Raw genomic sequence first — 27,449 nt, forward strand, 5'->3', positions numbered from 1 at the left:
TGCACACACCCAATCTCTCTAGGAAGCAAGGGCCCTCATGGGGACCAAGGCCCCCAGGGGAGAAGGCGAAACTGGCTGCAGTGTCCTGGGGGTGGGGGGGGAGGGGGCGAGCACCAGATTGGCCTCCAGTCACCAGGAGCATCTGGTTTCAAAGCAGGAAAGGAGTCCCTGCAAGCCCTAGCGTCCCCGCGTCTCCAGGGGCGGCACCTGCCGCAAGTGACAGAGAGGCGCACCTGCTTCCTGAGATGCACCGCGACTGTGCAGTCAACTCGGGCAGCCCAGCAGCCACAGGCACTGGCGGCACCTCAGGAAGCTTGTGGGCACTGGGAATGGGTTTCCCCCTGGGAGGTGTCTCACATCCCTTACTGCATCCCCAGAGGAAGAAATGAGCCATCCCTGGACGACTACCATTGTCACTGGACTGGGTGGATGCTGCCCACCCCCCATGGGGCAGGACAGCTGTGGCCACGCTGGCTCATTTCCTGTCCCTTGCAAATGGGGTGGGGGGATCTCCCCAGTCTGCACTCACTGGGCCCAGGTTGGCTACCACGGAGGCTTAGAAGGTGTGGTCAATGGAAGGCCTATTCTAGAAACTCCCGTGAGGGATGGTTGGGAAAAAAACGCACAGGCTGAGCCAGGAGCCGCGAGATGTCTGGTGCGTGTAGGTAGGTATGTGCTAGGATATATTTGTGTTGTTTGGTTTGTGTGTGCCAAGGTGGCGGGGTAGGGGAGCAGACTCTCTGGACCAAGTGCCCTGCCCGACCTCACAGCCCAGCACAGGCACACAGTGTCAAAGCCACCAGCGGAGTCCACGGGATTAGGCCGAGTGGCGTGGGCTCTGACACTTCCTATTCCGTTGGGTTTGTGCTGGGGACCCCCTAGTGGATTCTGTGACACCCCCCCACCCCCCCTGCGGATGCCGCTTGACGCTGGACACACCCTTGGGGTGGACTGGGACTTGCAACCTGCAAACGTCTGAAATCTCTCCCTCCGCGCAGCAGGCCCTGGTCTCAGTGAGGTCGCCCATCCCGCCACGGGGCACCCGCAGCCAACGCGGAGGTGACCCGTCCTTAGACGGGAGGCCTCGCGGCTGCCGCTGACCCGGATTCAGGCAGGCAACCAGGGGCCCACCGCCCCAGCTGCAAAGCAACGCCCGGGCCTTGCTTGCGGTGGCTGCACCGGCCGCTCAGGGCGTTCCCGGCTGCGCGCCCGCCCTCTGAGATCTCTGCAGGAGCAGGAAGAGGCCGGCGGGGTCGGAGAGGGCGGGGAACGCAGCCATGGCGCTGTCCACCTGGTCTGGTGGGAAGACGGAGCAGAGCGCGGGGCGCGCCCGAGCGCGCGTGTGCTCCTCGCAGTCACAGGTGCGGTCGCCCCAGGCCGGCTCCGCCCAGGCCGAAAGGCCCGGGAAGCGGTCGGAGCTGGGCTGGCGAGTCCACGGGTCGCCGGGCAGGTCCCTGGCGCAGAGCCCGCCCCGCGGCTGGAGCTGCGGCCCGGGCCGGGGCGGGAGGTCTCCCAGCGCGAACGCGCCCTGCGGGCTCGGAAGGCCGGGCAGGGCCGGTACCCGCGCCCCGAGGCAGGGCGGCCGTGGGACGGCAGTGCTGCCCGCGCGCGGGGTTGGCGAAGCCCCAGAAGGTGCCCGGCTGCCCATGGGCACCCAGTCGGGCCTGCGCAGCCGAGGCGCGGATCCCGGGGGGCGCGGCCCCAGGGGCCCCTGGCCATCGCCGATGGTCAGGAGCGAGAAGCTCCCTTGCAGGGCGGCCAGGTCCGCGGGCAGCCGCGCAGGCTGGAGGCTGTGCGCGCCGGGCTCGCGCAGAGCCAGTGCGGCCGCTGCGGGGCCACCCCGGGCGCTCGACGGCCGCCGCTCCGGCGCGCCCCCGCCCGGCCAGGCCCTGGTCTTGGACCGGAGCTCGTCAGCCACCGCCAGCTGCGCGTGGTGCGACCTTTCGGGATGGTAGAACTTGCACTTGATGCCGTAGGTGCATTTCTTGCCTGGAAGAGAGCAGAGAGGGCGCGGGGTGAGACCTGTAGCGCAGGACTGTGCGGTCCCCGTGAGGAATGGGCAGGGCCCTCAGCCGGCCTCTCTCCGTGGGGACTCCTGCAGCCTTGGCGCCCCTAAAAGGCACAGGATCTGGGCGCGGGCTGGATGGGCCACATCCCAAGCCGGCAGAGTGTTGGCTCCCAGACTCCCTGTGACCAGGGACTGAGACCAAATCCCAAGGATTCAATGACCTCCAGCCTCCACCTTCCCCACCTGGTGGATGAGGACCACCTAGGGGATGGAGCAGTGGGGAGTAGTGCTCGTGCCTCGCTTTCCCCGCTGTCCACATCTCTTGGACGAACCATTGCCATCTTCCTACACACTGTTCTGACAGAAGTGACCAAACAAACGGTCAAAGAAGTAAGTGATCGTCCAAACCTGGGCACTTTTGAGAGTGAAAGCAGGCAGAATAGGCCTGCCTAAATGTGTGTGGGGACTCCTTCACTGTAACAGTAAGTGACTTCTGAGTGTCACTCGAGGATGGATTGAACTTCTATAAACCAAAACCAAGACTTGGAGGAGTTAGCTAAGTTGCCAAAGCAAGTCACTGAAAGAGCTTGTGGGCAGCAACAGCACTCTGACCTCAGAATCAGCCCTTAAGGCATTCGGATCTGGCTAAAAAGCCCTTGAGGGCATTTCAGGCATGGAAAGCCAAGACACTGTGGCAAAAAATGATCTACACAAAGGATCTCCATGAGTGAGACCCCAGTGGAAAGAAGGGGCCATCAAAGAAGGAGGTACTTTTCTCTGAAGGGAGGAGAGAACTTCCACTTTGCTTATGGCCCTAAGTACAGAGTTTGTGAACTCAAGAGGTTTCCATAGCCTTGGCAGCTGATGACAATAGCCTCAGGTGATTACTGATGTCATACATAAGAGTCAATTGTTAAATCAAACTCTTTTTTTTTTTTTTTTTTTTGGACAGGCAGAGTGGATAGTGAGAGGGAGAGACAGAGAGAAAGGTCTTCCTTTTTGCCGTTGGTTCACCCTCCAATGGCCACTGCGGACGGCGCATCACGATCCGAAGCCAGGAGCCAGGTGCTTCTCCTGGTCTCCCATGCGGGTGCAGGGCCCAAGGACTTGGGCCATCCTCCACTGCCTTCCCGGGCCATAGCAGAGAGCTGGCCTGGAAGAGGGGCAACCAGGATAGAGTCCGGCGCCCCAACCGGGACTAGAACCCGGTGTGCCGGTGCCGCAAGGTGGAGGATTAGCCTGTTAAACCACGGCGCCGGCCAGTTGTTAAATCAAAACAGTCACTGTGTACTTACTCCCAATGTAGGCCCTCTGTCCCTAATGAGTTGTACTATGAGAATTAACAGTAAAAACTTGTCTTCAAACAGTACTTTATACTTTGTATGCCTGTGTGGGTGCAAACTGTTGAAATCTTTACTTAGTATAGAGTTGGTCTTCTGTATGTAAAAATAATTAAAAATGAATCTTAATGAATGGGATAGGAAAGGGAGTAGGTGGTAGGACGGGAGGGGGGGTGGGAGGGCAGGTACAGGGGAAAGAACCACTGTATTCCTAAAGCTGTACCTATGAAATTTGTATTCATTAAATAAAAGCTTTCTAAAAAAGAAAAAGAAAAACAAAGAGCTTGTGGGCAGGCCGGCATGGGGGGTGGAGGGGACCCTCTGGGTAAACCCTTAATTCCTAATGGCCAGCACTGACCAAAGTCCCTAGGAGCTGGGGAGGGAGCCAGGATGAGGACAGGAGGTGCCAGGGGCCAGGTGAAGGGGCTAAGAACAGGAACTAGGAGGTGGGGGGAGGCACACAGCCTCCCTGTTCTCAGACACTCTGTGTCCTGTGTGACCCCTGCATAGCACCTTCACCGACAGCCACATATGCCAGCTGCCCGGGGTGCCAGTTCTTCCTCACCACAGCTGTCCAGAGAGGTTAAGACACCCCTCCAGGGTCACACAGCTGGTGAAGGGCAGAACTTGCATTGGAACCCCGACTGCTGGCTGCCAGCATGTTTGACTGTACCCAGTGCTGCCCCAAATAGGGCCCATGAGGCCCTGTGTGCGACCCACCGTAGGGGCAGTGCTGCCAGGATGGTTCTGGGGGCCTGGGCTTCCTGCTCAGGAAATTGCTCAGGGTGGGTCCGTGGCGGCCCAGAGGGTCATCAGGAGGCATGAACCTGCAAAAACAAGCATGGGGGTTGGGGAGGGGTGACTACAAGGCCAGCTGGGACTTGTCCCGGACACCTGTGCGCGCGGCTGCGGGGAGAGCAGATCCAAGCCCCCAGCAAGCACCAGAACCCTCCCTGCACAAAGAACCACGCAGAGCACAGCCCAGCCCGGCCTCTTCCAGGTGCTTCTGCGGAGCTTCCAGCCAGCCAGCCACGTCCGGATCAGCCCGCAGCTTGTTAAAAATACACCGGGCTGCGCACCAGACCCGCTTAATCAGAATCCGGTGTTGCTCAGGAATCTGCATTTTTAACAGCTTCCCGGGTGATTTTTGTCCAGGAGAACTGAAGCATAATTGCTCAGGCTTCCTGGCTTCCCTCTGGTCCTCCAGAAGAGGTCAAATCTTCCAACTGCTAGCAGGTGCTGGAGCTGCATGAGGTCCTGAGGCACAGGCCCCTTTTCTCCTGCGTCTCGCCCTGTGCCAAACACAGCTCCGAGCGAATCCAGGGGCTGAATCTGTGACGTGGTCGCAGGTGCTGAGTGCACACAGAGTCCCCAAGTAGACGTGACGGCCTTTCCTGCAAACCCGGGAGCTCCCAGCCCGGCTCCGCCTCAAGGGCTCAGCTTCTCTGGCCCTGCTCCCTGTATGCTCTGGTGCTCCAGAATCCCAAGGAAAAGTGGATTCTGTGCCAGAACTCCCCAGGGGAAGGACAGCTGTCCCCAGGGACACTCACGGGTCCCACAAAGCTCCCTCCTTGCTTTATGGCTGCTGTTCTCTCAAAGAGCCACACTGAGGTCCCACCCCGCAGAGCAATGAGCCATCCCCGGCTGAGCTTCCTGGCTCGGCTCCCAGCTACACAGCCGGCCTCTCAGGGTTGGGCCCTGACCAAGAATCCAGGGAGCCGTCTACTGCGGTTATTAAAAGTTCCCCAAGACTTCGCTTCATGCTCTCTTGGGAACAGAGCTGTGCCAAGAGGGCCCTGTGGCTGTGCCTGGGGTGTCCCAGTGGTGCCCCTGCTCACAGGCAGGCAGGCATCCTCCCCCTCCCAGGGCCTTCGTCCCCCCACCACTCGTCACTGCATGCCTAGTAGGTGCCAGGCATGCTGGGGACATGGCACTCAAGACAGACACAGTCTCTGCCCTCCCAGAGGGGAAACTTGTCACAGACCTTGTTCCAGAGGGCCCAGAACGAGGCCCAAGCTATCGTAGCCTGGAACAGAAACTGAATTGAGAGTAACATCGCAGCTTGCTGTGCCATCCCCACCTGTCTCACACTATTCCAGTCTGAAGACCCCTACCTACTATGCCAGACCTCCTGTGTCAGCCCTCAGGGGTCTAACCAGTGCGTAGTGCCTAAGTGCCCTTTCCTCCCTGCCTTAGCTTGGGCCGCAGGCTCTCAGCCCCTGCTGGCCAGTTTGATGTCTTCCCTCCACCAGCTGCTCCTGCTTCATCAGGGGTAGACTTTCCCCAGCAGGCCAACATCCATTCTGCAGGCCATACAAGGCCTGTGGCATCACTTGGTCTGAGACTCAATCCAGTAAAGCTATAGCAGGCTAATGTTTCAGCTGATGACTGTGTGTGGCCAGTGAGTGATGGTATCAATGTCCAGGTTCCCCACCCCAAGACTAGATGAACCAGCCAGGTTCCCTCGAGTGTTTCAACCAAGAGCCATACAGACAGTCATTTCCGGGCAGATTCAACCCAAAGAAAAGATTCTGTTGCCCACTCCCATATGTAATTGAAAATTATTTGGAAAAAAAAAAAAAACCTGAAATAAGTGAAAGGAAATATACAAAGTTTGGATCTGTCCCAGGGTGACTATTTCCGGGCTCTTAGTTGAAGTATTGCATTCTTTAAAAAAATAAATAAATAAAAAGTCAATGGTGCCCTGAGCACAGGCTTGGCCCGCCTGTTGGTTGTGGCCATGAGAACATTTTGGGGAAAGCTGGTCAGGCACAGAAGAGACCCAGGACAGTGATGACCGGGCAGCCAGGGGAGCCGAGTCGGCCACAGGTCTGGGTGTGCCTGTGACCCTAATCCCAGCTGCCTAGGCGTGGGAGCGGCTTCCTGCCTCACTGCCCCTCCACCCCCCGTAGACCCCAGGGCCCCGTACCGGTCATTGACGAAGGAGAACATGAGCAGCCGTTGCTCAATGAACCACTTCCACTCCGGGTTCTCACTCTGCAGGTCGCGGTAGTTGTCGTTGGAGACGATGACACCGTCCTGCTCGTAGGCCACCTTCACGATGTAGCGGTCATCGTAGCAGACCACCCGCTTGCCGTGCACCTTGCGTGACGGGGTGTAGACCAGCACGGCCTGCCGCTCCAGCTGCTCCAGCACGTGCTGCTCTGGGCCGCGGAGTGAGCCACAGTCAGGGCCTGAGGACCATCCCCCAAGCAAGGCCCAGGGGTCCTCCAAGCCATGGCTGCCTCCCCACCCCACTCCCTAGCCATGTGGACGAGGAGCAGGGAGGTTGTGACAGGGGAGGCAAATCACCCACTTCTCCCACCATAATGTCACTTCTGTCGCTAAATTTTCCTGAACTTGCCTGCAGCCTGCAGTCCCAGGCACCCAGAGGCTGGTACCCAACAAGGAAGTCACTTGGGAAGGGAGATTTCAGCCCATCCTGTGGAGGGTTACCTGCCACAGTGCCCCGACCATAGCAGACACAGGGGCCTTCCTCTGGAGGAAGACCTTCCTCTTCTACCTAGGAAGGCGCCTGCTGGGCCCTCAGCTGGGAACCAGGAGTCCGCCGCCCCTCCACGTTCAGGAACCTGCTTGGGACCCCTGTAGGCTGGAGCAGCCCCTAACGACTCCTCCAGGGATGCAAGATTGCAGCAGGGAGAAACCAGGACTAAGGAGCTAAGCCCCAGTTCTGGGGGACTTCACCCTGTTTTGAATTTCTAAAATAAATACAGCGACACCTCCTTTCCCTTCCTCAGTCTTTGTGCATAGATTGAACAAGCCCAGGCCTGTGAGAGCTTCGGCAAAAACCAGCAAGGAGGTGAACATGTAGCAGGCGGTACAAACATTATGAGGCCTTTCTAAAGCCTGTATCCCAGGAAGACCCAATGTCTGATCATTGGGAGATGAGCAGGAGCAAATCCCTTCTGCACATTTTAGTTACACAAAACTTGGAAGATTAGCACACTCTTCATACATTGCTTCTTCCCTCAAGTTCAACTCCTTTCGCACATGATATGGCTCCCAGGCTTTTAAAAGGTGCCTAATGCATCTAAGAATAAAGCGTAGTAAAGCAAAACACACAAACAAAAGCTCTGTACGCAGCAGCCACTTTGAGAACAGAAGGTAGCCCAGGCTTTGGAAGTCCCTCTTCCTCTCCCAGTTCCCAGGCCTCTCTGTTCCCCTTAAGATGGCCTGCGTGGCCCTGTCCTGAGGTGCCAGCATCCCATATGGATGCCGGTTCGAGACCCAGATGCTCTACTTCCAATCCAGCTCTCTGCTATGGCCTAGGGAAGCAGTGGAAGATGGCCCAGGTCCTTGGGCCCCTGCACCCATGTGGGAGACCCAGGAGAAGCTCCTAGCTCCTGGCTCCTGGCTTCGGATCAGTGAAGCTCTGGCTGTTGTGGCCATTTGGGGAGTGAACCAATGGATGGAAGACCCACCCCCACCCCCGCCTCTCCTCTCTCTGTGTAATTCTTTCAAATAAAATAAATAAATCTTTAAAAAAAAAAAAAAAGATGGCCTGCATTTTAGAACCTTGTGCTTATAACTGTGTTGCTCTCCTTTTTAAGGATACAGAGATAGGAGGACCACTTTCACTGTGGCTTCGCATTGGACTCAACACAATTGAAATCCCTTGATGCGCATCCTTATGCAACCGCTGCATGTGTTTACCGCTGTCTGTGAGGCGTGGCTGTGCTGCTGTGTCCATTGCTGTTAGTTCTGCGCGTAAGTCCCGGGCTCGGAGTCTAAGCGCGTATCTCTAACGGGGAATGTGGCTGCATCGTGGGGAAAGGCACTTTATAAGGTAGTGCAGACCCATTTGCCAAGGCGGTCCGACCAAGCTGCATACCCACCATGGCACCCTCCCAGAAGACATTTTCTGGCCTTTGGATTGTTGCCAGTCTGGCAGGTATAAAATGGCCTCTGATGGTGGGTCGATTTTGCATCTTGCCGGTTACTAATGAGATTGAGCATCTCTGTTTACTGGCGTTTACACTTTCTCTCTGTGAAAGGCCTGCTCAATCTTGAGCTCATCTTTCTATTGGCACATTGCCCTGGTCTCATTAACCTGGAGACGTCCTCCATATTTTGGACAGCAATCCTTTTTCAGTAATTCTTGATGCTTAGCCTGTGCCAGTTGGAGACTTATTTTTACATTTTTCTAAGTTTTGTGGTATTTGTTAATGAACAGAAGCTTTTATTCTAATGTGCTCAGATTTATCATCTTTCTCTCACAGGTTTGCACTTGTTTAAAATTTTCTACCCTACTCCCTTCCTTCCTTCACCTCCCCCCCCCAATTTTCCTATGCTTTGCTCATATTATATTTAAAGTTACACAACTGAACGGTGGAAAGCCACCCATCTCCGTGCCCAAAACATAAAGGTGCTATTTGGGGTAACTGGTTTATGATGGAGACTTAACACAAGCATTTATCTGTCTGCCTTCTCACACTCTCACTAAGATGAGATGACAAAAGAGGGATCCTTAAAGGTTAAAGGGGAGCTTGGGGGCAGCAGCTAAGCCAGGATTTTGAGGAATTTTAGGAAGGCAGAAAACAGGACCACAGCCCCCTGCTAATGCACGGGAAGCAGCAGAAGATGGCCCAAGTACTTGGGCCTGCCACCCACATGGGAGACAGGATGGGGTCCCTGGCTCCTGCCTTCAGCCTGGCCCATCCCTGGTTGTTGAGTGAACAAGCGGATGGAAGATCTCTTTCTCTTTGTCTCTCCATCTGTCTCATTCTGCCTTTCAAATAAGTCAGTCAATCAAAAGACAACGAAAGAAAAAGGATGAGGGAAGGGAAGGAGAGGGGAGGGGAGGGGGAAAGAGGGCAGAGGAAGGAGGGGAGGGGAAAAGAGGGCAGGGGAGGGGAGGGGAGAAGAGGAACACATAGGTCCTATAGTGTGGAGGGAGCCGCTGCCCAGAATGTGTACAGGAGCCAAATCAGAGGTGGGAGCCATTTTCAAACCTGCAAAGCCCCAAGGCAGTCCAGGCAGCGGAGAGGGAGTGGAAGCCAGGCAGAGCCAGGCTGGACCGGCTGCTCCCAGGGCTGCTGCACCTAAGGGTATGGGCCTCCACTTGCTTCTTCTCCCTGGTGCAGTCAGGAAAGTGAAGCCACAGCAGGAGGGAGGGAGCCTCCCACGTGGCTGTTGGCCTTCCAGAGTAAAGCAATCAGCATTTTGGCCCTGGATTACCCAGTGGGCCGAGGTACTGGCAGCCTGCCTGCCCCACCAGCATGTGCTGAAGGGAAAACTGTCAGACAACACAGAGGTGGGCTCTGCCAGTCAGGGGAAGGTCTGCATCCTGAGAGGGAAAACCCAGAGCAATTAATTGCACAGATAGATACTTAACCAATGGCATTCTTTAGTCACAATAAAAACTGACAAAGAGGGGCCAGTGCTGTGGTGTAGTAGGCTAAGTCTCCGCCTGCGGAGCTGACATCCAATACGGATGCCAGTTCTAGTCCTGGCTGCTCCTCTTCCATCCAGCTCTCTGCTGTGGCCTGGGAAAGCAGTAGAAGATGGCCCAAGTGCTTGGGCTCCTGCACCCACATGGGAGACCTGGAAGAAGCTCCTGGCTCCTGCCTTCGGATCAGCCCAGCTCTGGCTATTACAGCCATTTGGGGGAGTGAACCAGTGGATGGAAGACCTTTCTTTCTGTCTCTCCCTCTCTCTGTCTATAATACTACCTCTCAAATACATACATACATACATAAAATCTTTAAAAAAAAAACTGACAAAGATTCCCCAGACTTTTTGAGAAGTAAACCTAAAAAGAATGAAGGAGAAAGACTAAAACAAAGAAAGAAAGAAAGAAAACTGACCCCAGAAAAAATAAAGAGAACGTTAAAAAAAATTGTATTAGCTGGCCAGCACTGTTGTGTAGTGGGTAAAGCTGCCTCCTGCAGTGCTGGCATCCCTTATGGGCACTGGTTCCAGTCCCAGCCGCTCCACTTCCCATCCATCTCTCTGCAATGGCCTGGGAAAGCAGCAGAAAGATGGCCCAAGTGCTTGGGCCTCTGAACCCACCTGAGAGACCTGGAAAGAGCTCCTGGCTCCTGGCTTTGAGTTGGCCCAGCCCTGGCTGTTGTGGCTATCTAGGGAGTGAACCAGCAGATGGAAGATCTCTGCCTCTCCCTCTCTCTCTGTAACTCTTTCAAAAAGTTTGGAAATCCATGCACATGAAGAGTCTTCTAAAGCTTGTGGAAATGCATATTATGAAAAAACTATGCTGTGTTGTACAGGAAATATGGCCACAACTAGAGACAAAGGAAGAAAAGCGGACCCCTCCTTCTAGCACACACCTTGAAAAGTGGCTGCTTGCAATTAACTAGTGAAGCAGCTGCCCACTGTTACCTTGTCTGAGGAGAGGAGATGTCCTAAGTTCTGCTTCTATAAACCCTAGCCATAAATCTGTCCTAATAAATCTATCCCGGTATCTCTCTTACAAACATACCAGGTCCACCAACCATTGCAAGTGTGGTCCTAAGTCACGTAGGCTGCAATTTGAACCCACCAATGCTGTAACAGCTAAGGTATGACACTGATGGATCTATAAATATTGTAAGAAACTTGGGATTGTTGCTCAGTTCTCGGGAAATGATACCAACTGAGCCTGCTGGTGTAATAAACTGCTGGATCCTCCACTGTCTCTGGTGCCTGTTGAATGGAGGGAGTTTTCCCACCCCAGATTTTTATAATAGTGTTAGATAACTAAGTGATGTTTCCAAATACATTTACTCTTGTCTTGAAATTTATAGAAGGCATTGGACCTTCCGGTAAATGTTTTCATAAGTTGTTATTTACAGTTAAAATTGCTTGCTAAGTTTTCATTTGATATTAAGTTATTGACAGTAAGTGATCTGGGAAGGCTGACTTGTTCCCTCATTTCTCTATTCTCTTCAAGATAGGAAACTGATTCTATTCTGAAGGACTCTCCAGGATGTACAGTTTGATCTTTAGACATTATAAAAGGGATGGCTAACATTTTTCCATAATAATAAGATAGCCAAAATGAGAGCTTAAATTATGATTCCACAGCTAGATTTACTTTGCCATAGGCACAGTAAACAAGCTAAACCTCCCTTTTCAAACCAAACACAGTGAGAGAAAGTTTTACTAATGACTTCAAATTTTATAGATAAGGTGGTCATCGTGTTTGATGTTAAAGCGAGGACACAGCTTTCCTCATGGGCACTGTCAACCCCACCTCACAGAAAAACGACAATCAGAACATGCCTGTGATGCCAGACTTCTAGCTTAGGCCACCAAAGATTAGGAATGGGACTGAGCACCCCCTTGACTTGCATCCTCTTAAAGGTTTCATCCAGTCTACTTTACCAGAAACCAAGAGAAAGAGGAGCAAGCTAGGCAGCAGAAGCAATGTAAAGATAGGTGGCAGGTTGGAGCCAGCATTGTAGCATAGTGGGCAAAGCTTCTGCCTGCAGTGCCAGCATCCCATATGGGTGCCGGTTCAAGTCCCAGCTGCTCCACTTTGGATCCAGCTCTCTGCTGTGGCCTGGGAAGGCAATAAAAGATGGCCCAAGTCCTTGGGCCCCTGCACCTGCATGGGAGACCTGGAGGAAGCTCCTAGCTCCTGGATCAGCTCAGCTGCAGCCATTGCAGCCATCTGGGGAGCGAACCAGCAGATGGAAGACTTCTCTCTCTCTCTCTCTCTCCCTCTCCCTCTCTCTCTCCCCTTGCCTCTCTGTAGCTCTGCCTTTCAAATAAATAAATAAATCTTAAAAAAAAAAAAAAAGGCAGATGGCAGGCTAATTAACGGCTGCTTTACATGGTAATCTGCCATCAAGGAGACCCAATAGGCCAGTCCACCGCCAAATAGCATTGGTTTGTGATGTGGAAAGCCAGGGCTTTGGATGGATACAGAAGTCAGCTCTTGAAGAGCCCTAGCAGCTCTGCCAGCCAAAAACTGGGCCACTGGAAATGGAACTGCCCTGGAAGGACTCCCAGGAGAGACACAGACCCTGTTGGCTCTGAGCTGAAAAGCCCTTCACTCAGCCCAGCTTCCAAAGTAATCACCACCATTGAGGGGACGATTAAATAGGGTCAGTAACATTTGTAGGCAGAACTGTAAATTCTCTTTTAGAGATGCCATCTGCCTTCTATTCAGGCCAGCTCTCCTCCCAGGCAAGCTGGGTAATGGAAGTCAACAGGGGGCCTTCCCTAAGGAGGGTCACGCCTCCCTTGTGATGCCTCTTCCAGCACCCCATGTGAAGAGATAGATAGGTCTGAGCCTCAGACCTGGCCTGGCCTTAAAGCCCACCAGATTATTACCAAGCCCCTTCTGGCACTTCCTATTTGCCTCTCAATGGGAAAACTTGCTTGTGGTTTAAACAGCACCTTTCTTAGGTCTTCTAATAATGACTCTGTCCTTGGTTTGAGACCCTGTGAGTTTAATCTGCTTGTTAGATTCATTTTCTCCAGACTTGAAACAGTGAAATTCTAGATGGCCAAGCATATGGATGGAAGCAGCTTCTGCAAGCTGGCATTGTCACTGGCTCAAGAAGCCACCTCCTGCTGGAACCCTGTCTCAACTGCCATTCCTAATGCTGCCCCTTTTCAGCATGAAGCAGCCAGAGCAGTCATCGCCCAGTTCCCCTAACAGAAGTTAGGGTCCATTCCTCTGGGGGAGGGTATGTGAGGAGTCAGACGGGTTAATAGGCAGTCAGGTTGGTCCCAGTGGAAATTCAGGGTGCTAAATGCTTGCTTCCCCCAAAAGTTATCTTTAGCAATATCAGAAGTACCTGCCCTACCTCGTTAGGAATCTCCAATATTATGAGAATAACAAAGCAGTGGTGATTCCTCTGAGCTCCCAGTTTCCTGTAAAGCAAATTAGGTATCCCACCCTTCTGATGGCTCTTTTGTTGTTTTTTTTTTTTTTAAGATTTATTTATTTATTTGAAAGGCATATTTACAGAGAGGCAGAGAGAGAGAGACAGAGAGAGAGGTCCTCCATCAGCTGGTTCACTCCTTAGATGGCCGCAATGACTGGAACTGTGCTGATCTGAAGGCAGGAGCCAGGAGCTTCCTCCGGGTCCCCCATGCAGGTACAGGGGCCCAAGGACTTGGGCCATGCTCTGCTGCTTTCCTAGGCCACAGCAGAGAGTTAAATCGGAAGTGGAGCAGCTGGGACTCCAACCCATATGGGATGCCGGCACTGCAGGTGGTCCACTATGCCACAGTGCCAGCCCCTCTTTTTGTTTTATCATGAGCAAGCCAGATAAGGTCAAAGACTGCAAATCAGGTCTTTTGATGGGTTTCATCCCCATCTTGTAACTGAATGTCAAGCTGATAAGTTTGTTTTCTTCTCCCAAATTGTGCTTAAAAACCCCACTACCACAAGGCCCCTTTGGGTTTTGCCTCTCTTGGTAGAGCCCCCCACCCCCATGCCACTCTGCCTGGAGGTCACTGACTCCAATAAATCTTGCTTTTATGGCCGGCGCCGTGGCTTAACAGGCTAATCCTCCGCCTTGCGGCGCCAGCACACCGGGTTCTAGTCCCGGTTGGGGCGCCGGATTCTATCCCAGTTGCCCCTCTTCCAGGCCAGCTCTCTGCTATGGCCCGGGAAGGCAGTGGACGATGGCCCAAGTGCTTGGGCCCTGTACCCGCATGGGAGACCAGGAGAAGCACCTGGCTCCTGGCTTTGGATCAGCGAGATGCGCCGGCCGTAGCGGCCATTGGGGGGTGAACCAACGGCAAAGGAAGACCTTTGTCTCTGTCTCTCTCTCTCACTATCCACTCTGCCTGTCAAAAAAAAATAAATCTTGCTTTTATATCTCATAAAAAAACTACACATGAATTTCAAAATAATATTTGCACCTAAAGAAACTTAATTTTAATTCTGTTTTCCACAAACGTTTGAAGTGCCCTCATATTCCAGAAGATACTGCATCTACAAGACAAGAAAAACAATAAAGTGGGGCAGATGTTTGGCCCAGCAGTTAAGATGTCCACATCCCACATTAGAGGGCCTGGATCTGATGCCTGGCTCCAGCTCCTGACTCCAGCGTCCTGCTAATGAAGACCCTGGGAGGCAGTGGTGATGGCTCAAGTAATGGGCTCCCTGCCACCCACATGGGAGACCTGGATCGGGTTCCCAGCTCCCAGTTTCAGCCCCAGCTCAATTCTGGCTGTTGTGGGTACCTGAGGAATGAACTGGTAGATGGGAATTCTTTCACTGTGTCTATCTCTCCTTCCTCTGTTTGTCTCTCTGCCTCTCAAACAGGTAAAAATTAAATAAATCATTAAAAGCTGTTTTTTTTTTTTAAGGGTAATGGTGAGAGAAGCAGCAGCAACTGGCAACCATTGATAGAATTAAAAATAAACCCAAAGCAAAAGCTTGGGCAAAAAGGCTGGAATTAAAGTTATGGAGACCTCCCAGAATCACCAGGAGGTTGGCCCTACGGCTACTGCCATGACTGAAATAATGCCAGTAATGCCTTAGCATCTGATGTCTTGTTATAGGAAAGCCAAGCAAACAAAAACTCTATTTAAACCACACTGTTCTAATATTATAGATATAAATAGTTTAAATATTCTTAGCTGCTCTCAGAATCAAAAACAAAGACTTCAGGGTGGGCCTCTGGCACAGAGGCTAAGCCATTGCTCTGGACGTGTGCATCCCACATCAGAGCACTGGGTTCCAGTCCCAGCCCCACTTCCAACTCCAGCTTCCTGCTAATGCACACCTGGTATGCAGCAGGTGATGGCTCAAGTAGTTGGGTTCCTGCTACCATGTGCGAAATTTGGATTGAGTTCCAGAATCTTGGCTTAAGCCTGGTCCTGCTCCAGCTGTTGAGGAGTTGGGGAGTGAACCAGTGGAAGGAACATATATTCTTTCTCTCTCTCTCTGCCTTTTAAATAAACAAATAAGTAATTTTTTTAAAAAAAATAAAGAATCCCCTGGGTCTCGATTTCCTTCTGCTGCTTTGTTTGTTTGTTTGTTTTAATGAAGAGAACGGACCAGGCACTCAGTAAATAACTGGAAGTCTTTTTCAGGTCCAGTGTACTATTAGGAGTGAACGCCGATGCAGCCTTCCTTCAGAGTGTTAAAATCTGTAAGATGCAGTTACTTCTGGAACTTACTCACACTAAAAGACAGTGATTCGGTCATTCAGCTAGCCAACAAGGATGTATTGAGCTCCTATTGCCTGCTGAGTGCTATGCTAGGTGCTGGGGGGTAGGCTAGAGCAGCGCACATTCACAAGCAGTGCCTTCGCGGGGCTTACCGTGCGGTGAAGCGCATATGCTTAACCAAATAACAGACGACCCACTATTATTGTGAGAACTACCAAGGAAAAGTGCACACAGGGCCCTTAAGCAAGCATCTGTGCAGCGTACCTCTGATGGGGGTATCTGATCTTGATGGCTCTTTCCTCCAGGAGGGGACAAAAACCTTGATGAAGGTGTGTCCTCTGTCCCTGAACCAGTCCACAGCCAGCTGGATTCCCCGGCAAGAGAAGACTTCTTTATTTCCGTGGCTACAACGGGAAAACAAAGAAATCTGTAGAGACACAGAAAGGCTTCCTAAGAGTGATGTCCTCTAAGAATGCTTAGATGTCACACAAGCAAGAGGAAACCAGGAAACCTGCATTTGAAAGATACTTTGAACTAGGAGAATATCCCTTAATAAGAGACACACAGCTTGTGAAAGAAATACAGAGGCTCTCAATCTCTAATGGGGAAACATTCCAAGGATTTTAGACAAGATCGTCTCCTTAACTGAAGCTAATGAGGCTGACATAAAGTGGACGAGTACAAGGAACTGGTCTGGCTCAGCAGTTAAGACGCTGCTTGGGGCCGGCGCCACGGCTCAATAGGCTAATCCTCCGCCTGAGGCGCCGGCACACAGGGTTCTAGTCCCTGTCAGGGTGCCGGATTCTGTCCCGGTTGCTCCTCTTCCAGGCCAGCTCTCTGCTGTGGCCCGGGAAGGCAGTGGAGGATGGCCCAAGTGCTTGGGCCCTGCACCCAGATGGGAGACCAAGAGAAGCACCTGGCTTCTGGCTTTGGATCAGCGTGGTGTGCCGGCTGCAGCAGCCATTGGGAGGTGAACCAACGGAAAAGGAAGACCTTTCTCTCTGTCTCTCTCTCTCTCACTGTCCACTCTGCCTGTAAAAAAAAAAAAAAAAAAAAAGACGCTGCTTGGGATGTCTGCGTCTCATATCAGAGTACCTGGTTTCCAGTCCTGGCTCCGCTCGTGAGTCCAGCTTCCCACCAGAGTCCAAGCTGGGAAGCAGCAGGTAATGGCCCAAGCAGTTGGATTCCTGCCATCCACATGGGAGATCCAGATTCGGGTCCTAGCTCTTGGCTTCAGCCTGGCCCAGTTGTGGCTATTGTGGGCGTTTGTGGAGCAGACCAACAGGAGAGTTTGTTCTGTGTGTGTGTGTGCCTGTGTGTGTCTATTTCTCTGCCTCTTAAATCAATAAAAAATAAATTTTAAAACACTGATGAGATTGGCCATCTGTAGAATTACTGTCACCCTGAGAGAAGGCTGTAAGCACATTACTGGGTTTCCCAAGACCAAGCAAGGAGGCCAATGCCCCAACTCCACTGGAGACATCACTGGAGGCGGCAAGGACAGAGTGGTGTGTGAACAGGCAGGGCCTTGTGGGCCACACTGAAGATGTCTGTCCTTTTACCTGAGAGGGAGGAAAAGCCGTGGAAGGGTTTTAAGATGGGAGGTTTCTGCCTTGCGGCGCCGGCACAGCGGGTTCTAGTCCCGGTCGGGGTGCCGGATTCTATCCCGGTTGCCCCTCTTCCAGGCCAGCTCTCTGCTATGGCCCGGGAGTGCAGTGGAGGATGGCCCATGTCCTTGGGCCCTGCACCCGCATGGGAGACCAGGAGAAGCACCTGGCTCCTGGCTTTGGATCAGCGTGATGCGCCGGCCACAGCGGCCATTGGAGGGTGAACCAATGGCAAAAAGGAAGACCTTTGTCTCTGTCTCTCTCTCTCACTATCCACTCTGCCTGTCAAAAAAAAAAAAAAAAAAAAAAAGATGGGAGGTTTCTGCGACATGATGTGATATGCCATGATCCAATGCATACTTCAAAAATTGTAATCTGCAGCATGGAGGATACGAAGTTGGAAAGGAGCAAGGGCACTTGTGGGTACCAACTCAGAAGCCATTGCAGTCATCCAAGGAAAAACTAATGGTGACTTGGACTGAGCTGGTGCAGGTGAACTTGAGAGAGATGTGGAATGTGAAGTCTCCAGGACTCAGCGATGGGTTGGATATGTGGGTGATAGAGAAGAAGGCCTCAAGGGAGCTTCCAGATCTCTCTGCCTGTGTAACTGGATGCTGGGGTATTCATTGACATTGGGGATTCTGGAAGGGGTCAGGGTTTAGATGGAAAGATCATGAATGTGGTTTTGGACACACATTGAGTTGCAGGAGACTTTGTGGTCCCTAAGTGGAAATGTTAAGCAAGTATCCAGGGCTCAGATATAAGCTGTTGGATGTCCCCGTTTCAGCCACAGCAGGAGCCACTAGTTGCCTGATTGCCTGGAGAGAAAGTGAGAGGCCTAGGGCTGGGCCTGGGGGAACACTGGCAAGTCATGGCTGGCGGTGGGTAGAGGGGGCAACCTCACAAAATATAAAGGATCTACTGGAGAAGTCCGGGTGCTGCATCCGGGAAGCCACGGTAGAGGCTGCTGAAGGCTGCTGCAAGTGACTGGGACTGGGGAGCCGGAAGACTCGCTCAGACTTATAAGTGGGGGGTCAGTGGTGTTTGGCTGGCGAGGTACACAAGCAGACATATTTGAGATACCGAGAAGGCAAAATCAACTGGATTTCGCCATGGACGAGAGCGAGGCTGGTCTCAATATTAGATCACCCTTCCCTCTCTCCTCTTTCAGTCCTTTGTCTTGGCCATGCTCCTTCCTCCACTCCTACCCTAGGGCCTTTGCACCAGCTGTTTCCTTCCCTCTAGGCCCAGTTCCCTCCCCTCCTCCCTCATCCACAGTATGAAGAAGCCAGGCTTCGTGGGCATGCAGAAACTGTTCTCGTAGTCCTTTAGATCAGTAGCCAGAGGGGAGCCAGGCCTGGATGCCTGGATCTGGGTTTCTTCAAGATAAAGGAAATAGGTCCTTGGCCACAATGTCTGCGGTCAAAGAGAAGAGGAGGCAGACGCCTATCCTTCATCCCAGTGGAAGGAAAGAAAGGAGAGGAGAGGAGAGGCAGAGTGAGGCGGTCCCTCACCAGGGCCTCCCCCAATGCCCCACACCAGCTGTTCCCAGCTGAGCTCCCCCAACAGAGCCCTGAGGAGGGGAGATGTAGGAACCCCCAGCCTTGTACAGACAGGCTGCCAGCCCCCTGGGACAGCCTGGCTTCTGCCAGGACTGAGGAGGGCCTGGAACAACACAAGGCTCCCTTGGGTGTGTCGGGCCTGGGAGACCATCCGAGACCCCGGGGTGGACAAACAGGTGCGTGGGAAGGGTACGGCTTCCAGAGGCCAAATGCAACTGGTGACACCCTACAGTCACTGTGCCAGAGGCCAGGCCTGCCCAGTCACCTTTATAGCAGAGCATCTGGCACAGCTTATGCATTGTGCTTTCTCTGCACCTCGAAGCAGGCAAGCGAACCCAGAGACCCCTTGTCCACACCATGCACGGTCACTCCACGCTGCAGCCAAGTCGCCTCACGACCCTTTCAAAAAGTGCTTCTTGGGGCTCACTTGGTTAATCCTCCACCTGCGGCACCAGCATCCCATATGGGTGCCAGTTCTAGTCCCAGTAGCTCCTCCTCCAGGCCAGCTCTCTGCTGTGGCCTGGGAGGGCAGTGGAGGATGGCCCAAGTGCTTGGGCCCTGCACCCGCATGGGAGACCAGGAGAAGCACCTGGCTCCTGGCTTCGGATTGGCGCAGCGCCGGCTATAGCGGCCATTTGGGGAGTGAACCAATGGGAGGAAGACCTTTCTGTCTCTCTCTCACTGTCTATAACTCTACCTGTCAAACAAATTAAAAAAAAATTTTTTTTAAAGTGCTTCTTAACTGTCCTTTTCTAGGGCTTGTCCTGTATGTCTTCAATCATGCAAAAGCCAACTTTTCCATCCCGACACCTTGGACAGGTGCACAGTTGAGGGCGGGGAGCAGTGAGTGGTAAGGGACAGTGAGGGAAACTGATCCCTGACACGCACGGTCACCCTGCAGTCCACTGCCCAGCACACAGAGGGACACGCACACCTGTGCTTCCCTTCCTGGACTCACAGCCATGTACGGACATCTATTGGGCTACAGACTCATACTCTCCCCCGTCCCCATGGGTCCCTGCGATGACTGGGATGGCAGCTCCTTTGGAGCAATGAGTCACCTGTGGTTAAAATATCCCTGCTTGGGGAAAAACCCTCATGTGGTCATGAAGGGGCCCTAGGAACCAGCGAGCAGGGCCCAGGCCCTGCGAAAGGAAACTGGGAAAGGAAGCAAGAGCAGAACTGTGAAGGGCTGAAGGCTGGAAAGAGATGGATTGGTACCTGGGGCAAAGTCTGCCTACCTGGCAATTGCGCCTGGGGCAGCCACAACTGGCAGACCGATTAGTCAGCAAACAGCCCAGGGCACACCGCACACCGCTGTGACCTGACTACTGCCCAGGAAGTCCCTGCAGGAGTTAGAGACCCACAAAACAGCCCTGTGTGGGACAACGCAGTGGCTGTGGCCTGGGAGGAAAGGCAGAGCCGATTCCTCAGGGGCTGAGACACCAGAGTCCCAGCGCAGGTTCACGCCTGTGTCTTACTTGGGGTTGAACTGCGAACACCGAACCTACTCCCCAGGAGCCTCTCCCCAGCTCAAGGCCAGGAAGAGAGGGAGTGAGCAGCGGCTCTGAGAGTGCCTTCACCTTGTACAGAGACCAACGGGAGCAGACTAGACAGCCAGGGCAGGCTCAGAACCCCAGGCTGAGGGGCCAGCACTGAGGGGCCCTCCCCCATCTCATACTCACTACTGTAGCCCCGAGAGGGATATGATGAAAAGAGAGGAGCATGATTTCAAGCCTGAACTCCCTCATTGAATGACACCTTCCTCCAGGGGCAGCCAGAGGCCTTTCCTAAGAGTTTAAAAACTTACACAACGACCAAAACAAAGAGTCCTCTGCCTCCCCAGATGAGGACATGTCAGATGCAAGCCTCCACCCAGCAGCAAGAGGATGTGAAATTGTCAGGTGGTTTCCTCCCACGCTGAGGCTCTTTGCCTCCCTCCCACTTTTCTAGATTTGCCTGCAGATGGTAAAGCCGACTGGGCCCTGGGGAGGTCGCGGGCCCCGGCAAGCAAATGCTGCAACATTTGGCTTGGGAGAATTCAAGCTCTCCAATACCGTGACGCAGCTAATAGCAGGCCTACAACGCAAGCCACCATCTTTTTAAAAAGTTGAGGGACTTGTCTTCAGGCCAAGGGTCTAAGGACTATGTATTCAACTGAGAGATCCAAGCTGAGATCTCTCCATGCAAACACTCACAGTCACACACACACACACACACACACACACCGTGGAGGCATGAGGATGTACTTGGAAATGGATCTCTATCTTGCTAGTTTATCAGAGCTATCATTCAATGCACAATCAATGCTTGGGGGCCCCATACCCCACTCCCCGCCCCCCCGCGGTTGGGGGGACAGCAGGAGGGTTCCAGCCCTGCAGAGGGGCTATAGCAAGTAGGTCCAGGGCTCACCCTGCCTGGGGAGGACTCCAGTCAGCACAGATTGGCTCTGACCCCACTGTGCAGCCCTGTCCAGGCCAGAGAAGAAGAGCTGCAGGTGTGGAAATCAGAAGGCATTAGGAAAAGCCAGAGTGCAGAGCACCACAAACTGCTCTATGACCCCTGGTTGGCTCCCCCTTGCTCCAAACTCCAAAGAACACGAGAAATTCCTTCAGGAGGAAAATGCATGTTTTTTCTTTTTTTTTTTTAAGATGTATTTATTTATTTGAAAGGCAGAGTTCCAGAGAGGCACAGGCCGAGAGAGAGAGAAAGAGAGAGAGAGAGTATCCAACCGCTGGTTCATTCCCACAAATGGCCACAATGGCCGGAGCTGGGCTGATCTGAAGCCAGGAGCCAGGAGCTTCTTCCAGGTCTCCCACATGGGTGCAGGGACCCAAGGACTTGAACCATCTTCTGCTGCTTTTCCAGGCCATGGCAGAGAGCTGGTTTGGAAGAGGAGCAGCCAGGAGTAGAACCGGTGCCCATATGGGATGCCGGCACTGCAGGCAGCGGCTTTACCTGCCATGCCACAGTGCTGGCCCTGAAAATGCATGTGTTTCCTTCAAGCATTCATAAAATAATCACCTTGCATCTTAGCATGTCAGAGATGAGAACGTCATTTAAAGTTGTTTAATTCAGCTTCTGAATTGTGTAAACAAGACTCTAAAGAGGCCACACAGCTGGTGGGCTGAAAAACCCATGTGGCTGCATGTGGCTACTTCAGTTTAAACTCAAACTCACTCAAAGGAAATAAAATTTTAAATTCAGTTCCTCAGTTGCACTAGCCACATTTCAAGTGCTCGACCATCACACTGGGCAAGTGGTTACTATAAAAGACAGTGCAGGTCTGGAACTTTCCATCATCTCATGGAGTTGTCTTGGGCAGTCCAGGGCTGGATGTCAGAGCTCAGACGTACAGGCACTAGCCCATGTCCCTCCTCTGCCTCTGACCTCCCTGGTTTCCCGTATGGGACACAGAGATTCTGCAAGACTGTGTGGCAAGTGCAAGGCCCGGCTTCCCAGGCCCTGGTTTGATGCTCCTCCCACATTGCCCTTAGAATTCTCATGAAAGTTGACCCACTACTTCTGAAATGATTAATGAAGCCAGCACTTCTGCTAAGACGAGCCCAATGGACTTTCTGTTTTGTAGTGAGGAAATAGAAGGTTTTTTTAGGTCATTTGAGTGTTAGTTCTATATACACAGTTCTCTTTTATTTAAATGATTCAAGGACAGGATGTGTTTCATGAAGCAGACAACTCGCGTGTGCTCTGAGCAAGTACCCTCCCATTTCTTGTACAACGTGCTTGACCTGTGCAATGGCTTGGATATTAGACTGACTGCTCAATGTCCCCCAGAGGCCCAGCTCTTAAAGGTTTGGTCCCCAAAGTCTTATGTTAATGGTGTCTGAAGCCAGGACCTTTGAGAAGGGATGGGGTTGAATTGCATCATTAGCATGGAGCCACCGATTAAATCCTCATGGTTTCAAAAGAGACCACACAGACACGGACAGACGTGCTCTGCGCCACCTCGGGACTGCCAGCAGGAAGGCCTTAGGCAGTGGCAGAGCCAATGGTGCCACCTGATCGCCCCACCAGCCCTTTCCTTCCTAGGTAGCCTGTCGGGTATTTCATTGTGTTGACAAACAGTTCACTGATACAACATGACTCATTCTGTCAACCTCCAGGAAAGTCAGCCCAGGCCTTCTTGGTTCTGCCAGGATGAACAGCCCTAGGCTAAACATTGTGCACGCCATGGCATAGAGGGTAAAGCTGCCACCTATAGTGCCAGCATTCCATCTGGGCACCGGTTCTAGTCCTGGCTGCTCCACTTCTGATCCAGCTCTCTGCTATGGCCTGGAAAAGCAGTGGAAGAGGGCCCAAGTCCTTGGGCCCCTGCACTCACGTGGGAGACCCAGAAGAAGCTCCTGGCTCCTGGCTTCAGATCGGTGCAGCTCCAGCCATTGTAGCCAACTGGGGAGTGAACCATTGGATGAAGGATCTCTCTCTCTGCCTCTGCCTCTCCTCTCCCTGTGTAACTCTTTCAAACAAATAAATCTTTAAAAAAAAAAATCGTGCAGCACAGGGGAGAGAAGGCCACAGAAACATCTATAGGTGGTGGCATGATCAGGGAAACCATCTACAGAGGTCAAGGTCTGACTCAAGGCAGTGTGGACCTTGGCCAAGTCCATCAAGGCCTTTATTGTGCAACTGAGAGGGTCAGATATAAGACTTGATAGGCCACTCTAACATTCCCTGTGCCAACTGGACAGTGGCTGGCTGCCTCCCAAGAGGGAGAGGAAAAAGAAATTCCTGGCTGCGAAGATGACATTATCTATAATTTCTCATTCTCCAACAGAGGTTCCTAACAATCTGGGGGTCACGGACCCCTTAAATGTCCGTTGAAAGCTACAGCTCTTCTTCCCCCAGAAAACACATACATGGCTGCACACAGACCACACTGTGTCTGTCAGTTTGGGCCATTACTGGCTTGGAAGATGGGCGGAGCTATGAGAGAAAGAAAGGGGAAGGCTTCTAGAATCTGAAGATGAGAAAACAGATCTCCCCTCCAGATTCCAGAAATGAGTGAGTTCTGCTGACGCCCTGATTTGAACCCAGGAGACCTGGGTCAGACTTCTGGCTGCCAGACCTAGAAGAGAATACACCTGTGTTTTTAGTCCCCGAGTGGCAATTGGCCTTGCTGGTCTGCAAGGGTTCACTAAAACAGGACTTCCCAAAGACAACGAGAAGAAAAGCTGTCCCTTGTGAGCAAAGGCACAGGCTACCACGGGCCCCAGGGAACAGAGGCACAGGGCACCACACTCCCTGGAGGATACGCTGCCAACAACAGGAGACGCCCACCTCATCCAATGAGGCTAGGAAGGAGGCGTGTCCCAACCACTCTTCAAGCTCCTCCCCAGCCCTCCAGGGCCCTGCAGTTACCCCCTTCAAAACCAAGAACAGCGCCTGCAACACTGCAAACCCTCGGTGAGGAGAGCGTCCAGGAACCATGTTTCTGAGGCTAATGGATGTTGAGGTTATGGATAATAATTGTGAGTTTAAACCACACATTCCCTGTAAAGGGTGAGCTCCACTGGGGTCTCTCTTCCTCACTGAGGATCACACAAACCTGGAGGGACCAGTGGCTGTTCAAGCACCCATGGGAGGACACAGCAGAGGGCACTGTAGGAGAAGGGGCAGCAGATGGAGCCCAACCTTGAATCCTACTCTCTCCCAGAACCTGTCTTGGAAAGGAACAAATTAAGTCCCATGATCAGGTGGCCGCTGTGCAATCTGTCCATTTTTCCTACTGGGACACGAGGAACAGGGGGAAAGTGTGTGTGTGTGTGTGTGTGTCCAGACATATGTACATTTGTGTATGTCAGTGCATGCAAATAACACACAGATAGACATGTTCTGGTGAGCTGTGTTATGTTGGTACAAGTGGATGAACGTGTTTATGCACTGACACATTCCTTCTTCATAGTAAGTCTCAGTGGTGACTTCTACTTGGAACCCCCCAGATTGAGCATGAATGGATTAAAATGATTACAATGGGGGGGAGGTAAGGGTGTAGGAGGTGAGGCTAAATGGGCTTACTCAGAACATATGACAGTCATGTGAAAACAGAGGATGTGGTTTATGCTTGAATTCCAACTAGTAACAGAGGCTGTCATCAAAAGAAAACTTTTGCAGGCCACTCTGTCCTAATAATTCCTAAACTCTCTGGACCCCAAAGAGAGCCCTGACACTTTCCTGGAGGCCCTAAAGAAGGCTTTTTACCCCGCACCCATTCTTCTGTTTCAATTTGTAACCTCAGACTCACGTAATGTCAGGGCTGGGGAGTTCATTGGTTTAGGTGATAATCGTCTCACACTCAAATCCCACTTTCTATTAAAGCCTAGAGAGAGGTGCTTTATCCAGAGCACAGCAAAGCTAGGTTCCCTTCCACACCTCTGTCAGACTTTCCAGGACTCTGAGAACCTAATAGCTTCTCGAAAGTCCCTTGAAGTTTCCAAAGCTCTTGCTCAAGCAAGAGATTATGAACTCACCCATCTAGTGCCTTCAGGGAACACAGGCAAGCCTGTAACGATGATCTTGTGAGCCAAGCTCCTAAGTCCCAAGAGAAGAGGAGGATCCATTGATGGTTAAAAATTGAGCAAGCAGGGCCAGGCATTTGGCGCAGTGATTAAGACACCACTCTCAGACTGCCCGATTCTACTGGAGTGCCTCCATTCAAGTCCCTGCTCTACTCCCAACTCCAGCTTCTTGCTAATATACATAGTGGGAGGCAGCAGGTGTGGGCTCAAGTAATTGGATACTGCCTGCCCATGTGGGACACTGGATTGAGTTTCAGGCCCCTAGCTTCAGCCTGGCCCAGTCCTTTCTATTGTGGGCATTTAGGGAGCTAACCAGTAGATGGAAGATTTCTATCATCTCTGTAACCTCTCTGTGTATCTCCCTGTCTCTTTCTGCCTCTCTCTGCCTTTCAAATTAAATCGAATGTGCTGATGTTGTGGCAAAGCATATCATATCCTAGTGCCTGAGTTGGGGTCCCAGCTGCACTTCCAATCCAGCTCCCTGCTACTGCACACCTCGGGAGGCAGCAGATGATGGCTCAAGTCCTTGGGCCCTTGCCACCCATGTGGGAGACCCAGATAGAGTTCCTGGTTCCTATTTTTGTCCTGGCCCAACTCTAACTCTTGTAGGCATTTGAGGAGTGAACCAACACATGGCAGATCTGTGTGTGTGTGTGTGTATCTGCCTTGCAAATAAATAATAAACTAAAAATTGAACAAACACTCTGAGTACACAGCACACAGAGCATGTAGGGACAGCCCCCAAGGTTGGGTCATCTTGGGTGAACCACTTCAAACTTGTGCCTACACAATGCCAAATTCAGAGTGAGCCCAAACCCCAGGGAAAACTCCCGGATGCACTGTTGACACCTTCAACGCTGCCAAGAACTGCTTGACTGGATTCCCAATTCAGCTTTAGAAAAAGGAAGCACATACAGTTAAAGCTGTGAGTGAACAATTTCCTATGGCTCTGCCCTTTGCCCAGCTGTAACTAAGCCAAGAGGGAGAACGATGCACTTGTCTGAGCCACACCCCTCCTGACCCAGCAGGGAGCGTGGGGCAGCTGCAGAGGCTGTCACAGCAGAGTTTAGCCAAGCCAGGAAGGATAACCATGCAGGCACAATGCTCACAGTCCCAGGACACATGAAGATCCCAAGACACGAGTATTCACACAGTTGTATCGGCAGCTTAGGAGACCACAAACACATCTCAAACCGAGCAAGAAAACCGCAACCCCACCTCCCCGGCAACCAATGCAACCAAGTACATCTTCCCATCGGATTCTCATGACCCAGAGGAGAGTAGAAGAGACTCTGTTGGCCTCAAGAAACAAGTATTACACGGCTTTGTCAGTCACACAGCTGGTAGGGCCATGTTCCAGACGAGCAGCCACATCTACCAACCCCTGCTCTCCCAGAAGAAGACTGGATTAATGTAAAAACAGCACCCACGTGCTGGACACTTACTCTGTGGCAGGTCCCATGCTGCTCCAGTTCTCACATCCACCCTCTAGGGAAGTTCTAGCCCAACATCACCCACAGAGAAAATGAGGCTCAAAGAGGTTAAGGGGCTGGCTTATGACCATTCAGCTACTAAGAGCCAGAACAGAGACTCCAAACCCCATCCATCGGTCCCAAAGCTCTTTGGGCCAAACACAGAGAAGAGGGACAGTTCTCTGGCTTCCTGAGAACAAACACTCCCTCCCCACCACTCCCAACCACGGGTTGAAGGAAAGCTACCTCATCGCCACGTTGCTGCCATCAATCACGATGGGACGCAGGGAACTGGCGGGGTCTCCACAGTTCTCTTCCGGAGCTGGCCCTAGGCCCCACTGAGCAGAGTCTGGGGCCCCACAGGAGCCCCGGGGGACAAGCAGGGGCACAGACTGGCTCTCCTGGGCCCCAGGGCGGCTGCCCGTCCGGATCAGCTCCTGCAGCACGTCGTTGACCAGAGCGCCATCACCCAGCTTGCCCAGCACCCTGGCCACGTCCTCCTGGCTGTAGCCCAGCTTCTGGAAGAACTCCATCTTGCTCGGGTGCTCCATGCTAAGCCAGCCGGCACCTGGAGGGGGTCCTGCCCCCAGCTTCTTCCTCGTGGAGCCCCGCAGGCATGCACTAAAGAGAAAAAGCATCCATCAGGTATCTTCTGGGCACGGGTTCCTGAGGGCGGTGCCATGTGTCCTCCCGCCCTCCCAGTCGTATCTATCAGGAAATCATGTCAGTCTGGGCCCCTTGGGGATTTTCAGTCTCAGTGTGGGTGGGGAGCTGCAGGTGCAATCACACTGCTTTTGCACTCACTGGGGCTTTCACCCCACACCA

At 52.6% G+C, this 27,449-nt stretch overlaps 1 protein-coding gene across 1 annotated transcript; it reads right to left on the reverse strand.

The window, feature by feature from the left end:
• Positions 1 to 1,186: 1,186 nt before the first annotated feature.
• ZC3H12D (zinc finger CCCH-type containing 12D) lies at positions 1,187 to 27,175 on the reverse strand. The gene is made up of 6 exons (XM_062187760.1): positions 26,871 to 27,175; positions 15,712 to 15,851; positions 6,278 to 6,512; positions 4,069 to 4,175; positions 1,653 to 1,989; positions 1,187 to 1,598 (listed from the first exon to the last, which is right to left on the reverse strand). The coding sequence occupies exons 1-6, from the start codon at positions 27,173 to 27,175 to the stop codon at positions 1,187 to 1,189; spliced, it is 1,536 nt and encodes a 511-aa protein (XP_062043744.1).
• Positions 27,176 to 27,449: the final 274 nt, after the last annotated feature.

The sequence above is a fragment of the Lepus europaeus genome, chromosome 3 (genome assembly GCF_033115175.1).
Source record: "Lepus europaeus isolate LE1 chromosome 3, mLepTim1.pri, whole genome shotgun sequence".
NCBI lineage: Eukaryota > Metazoa > Chordata > Mammalia > Lagomorpha > Leporidae > Lepus > Lepus europaeus.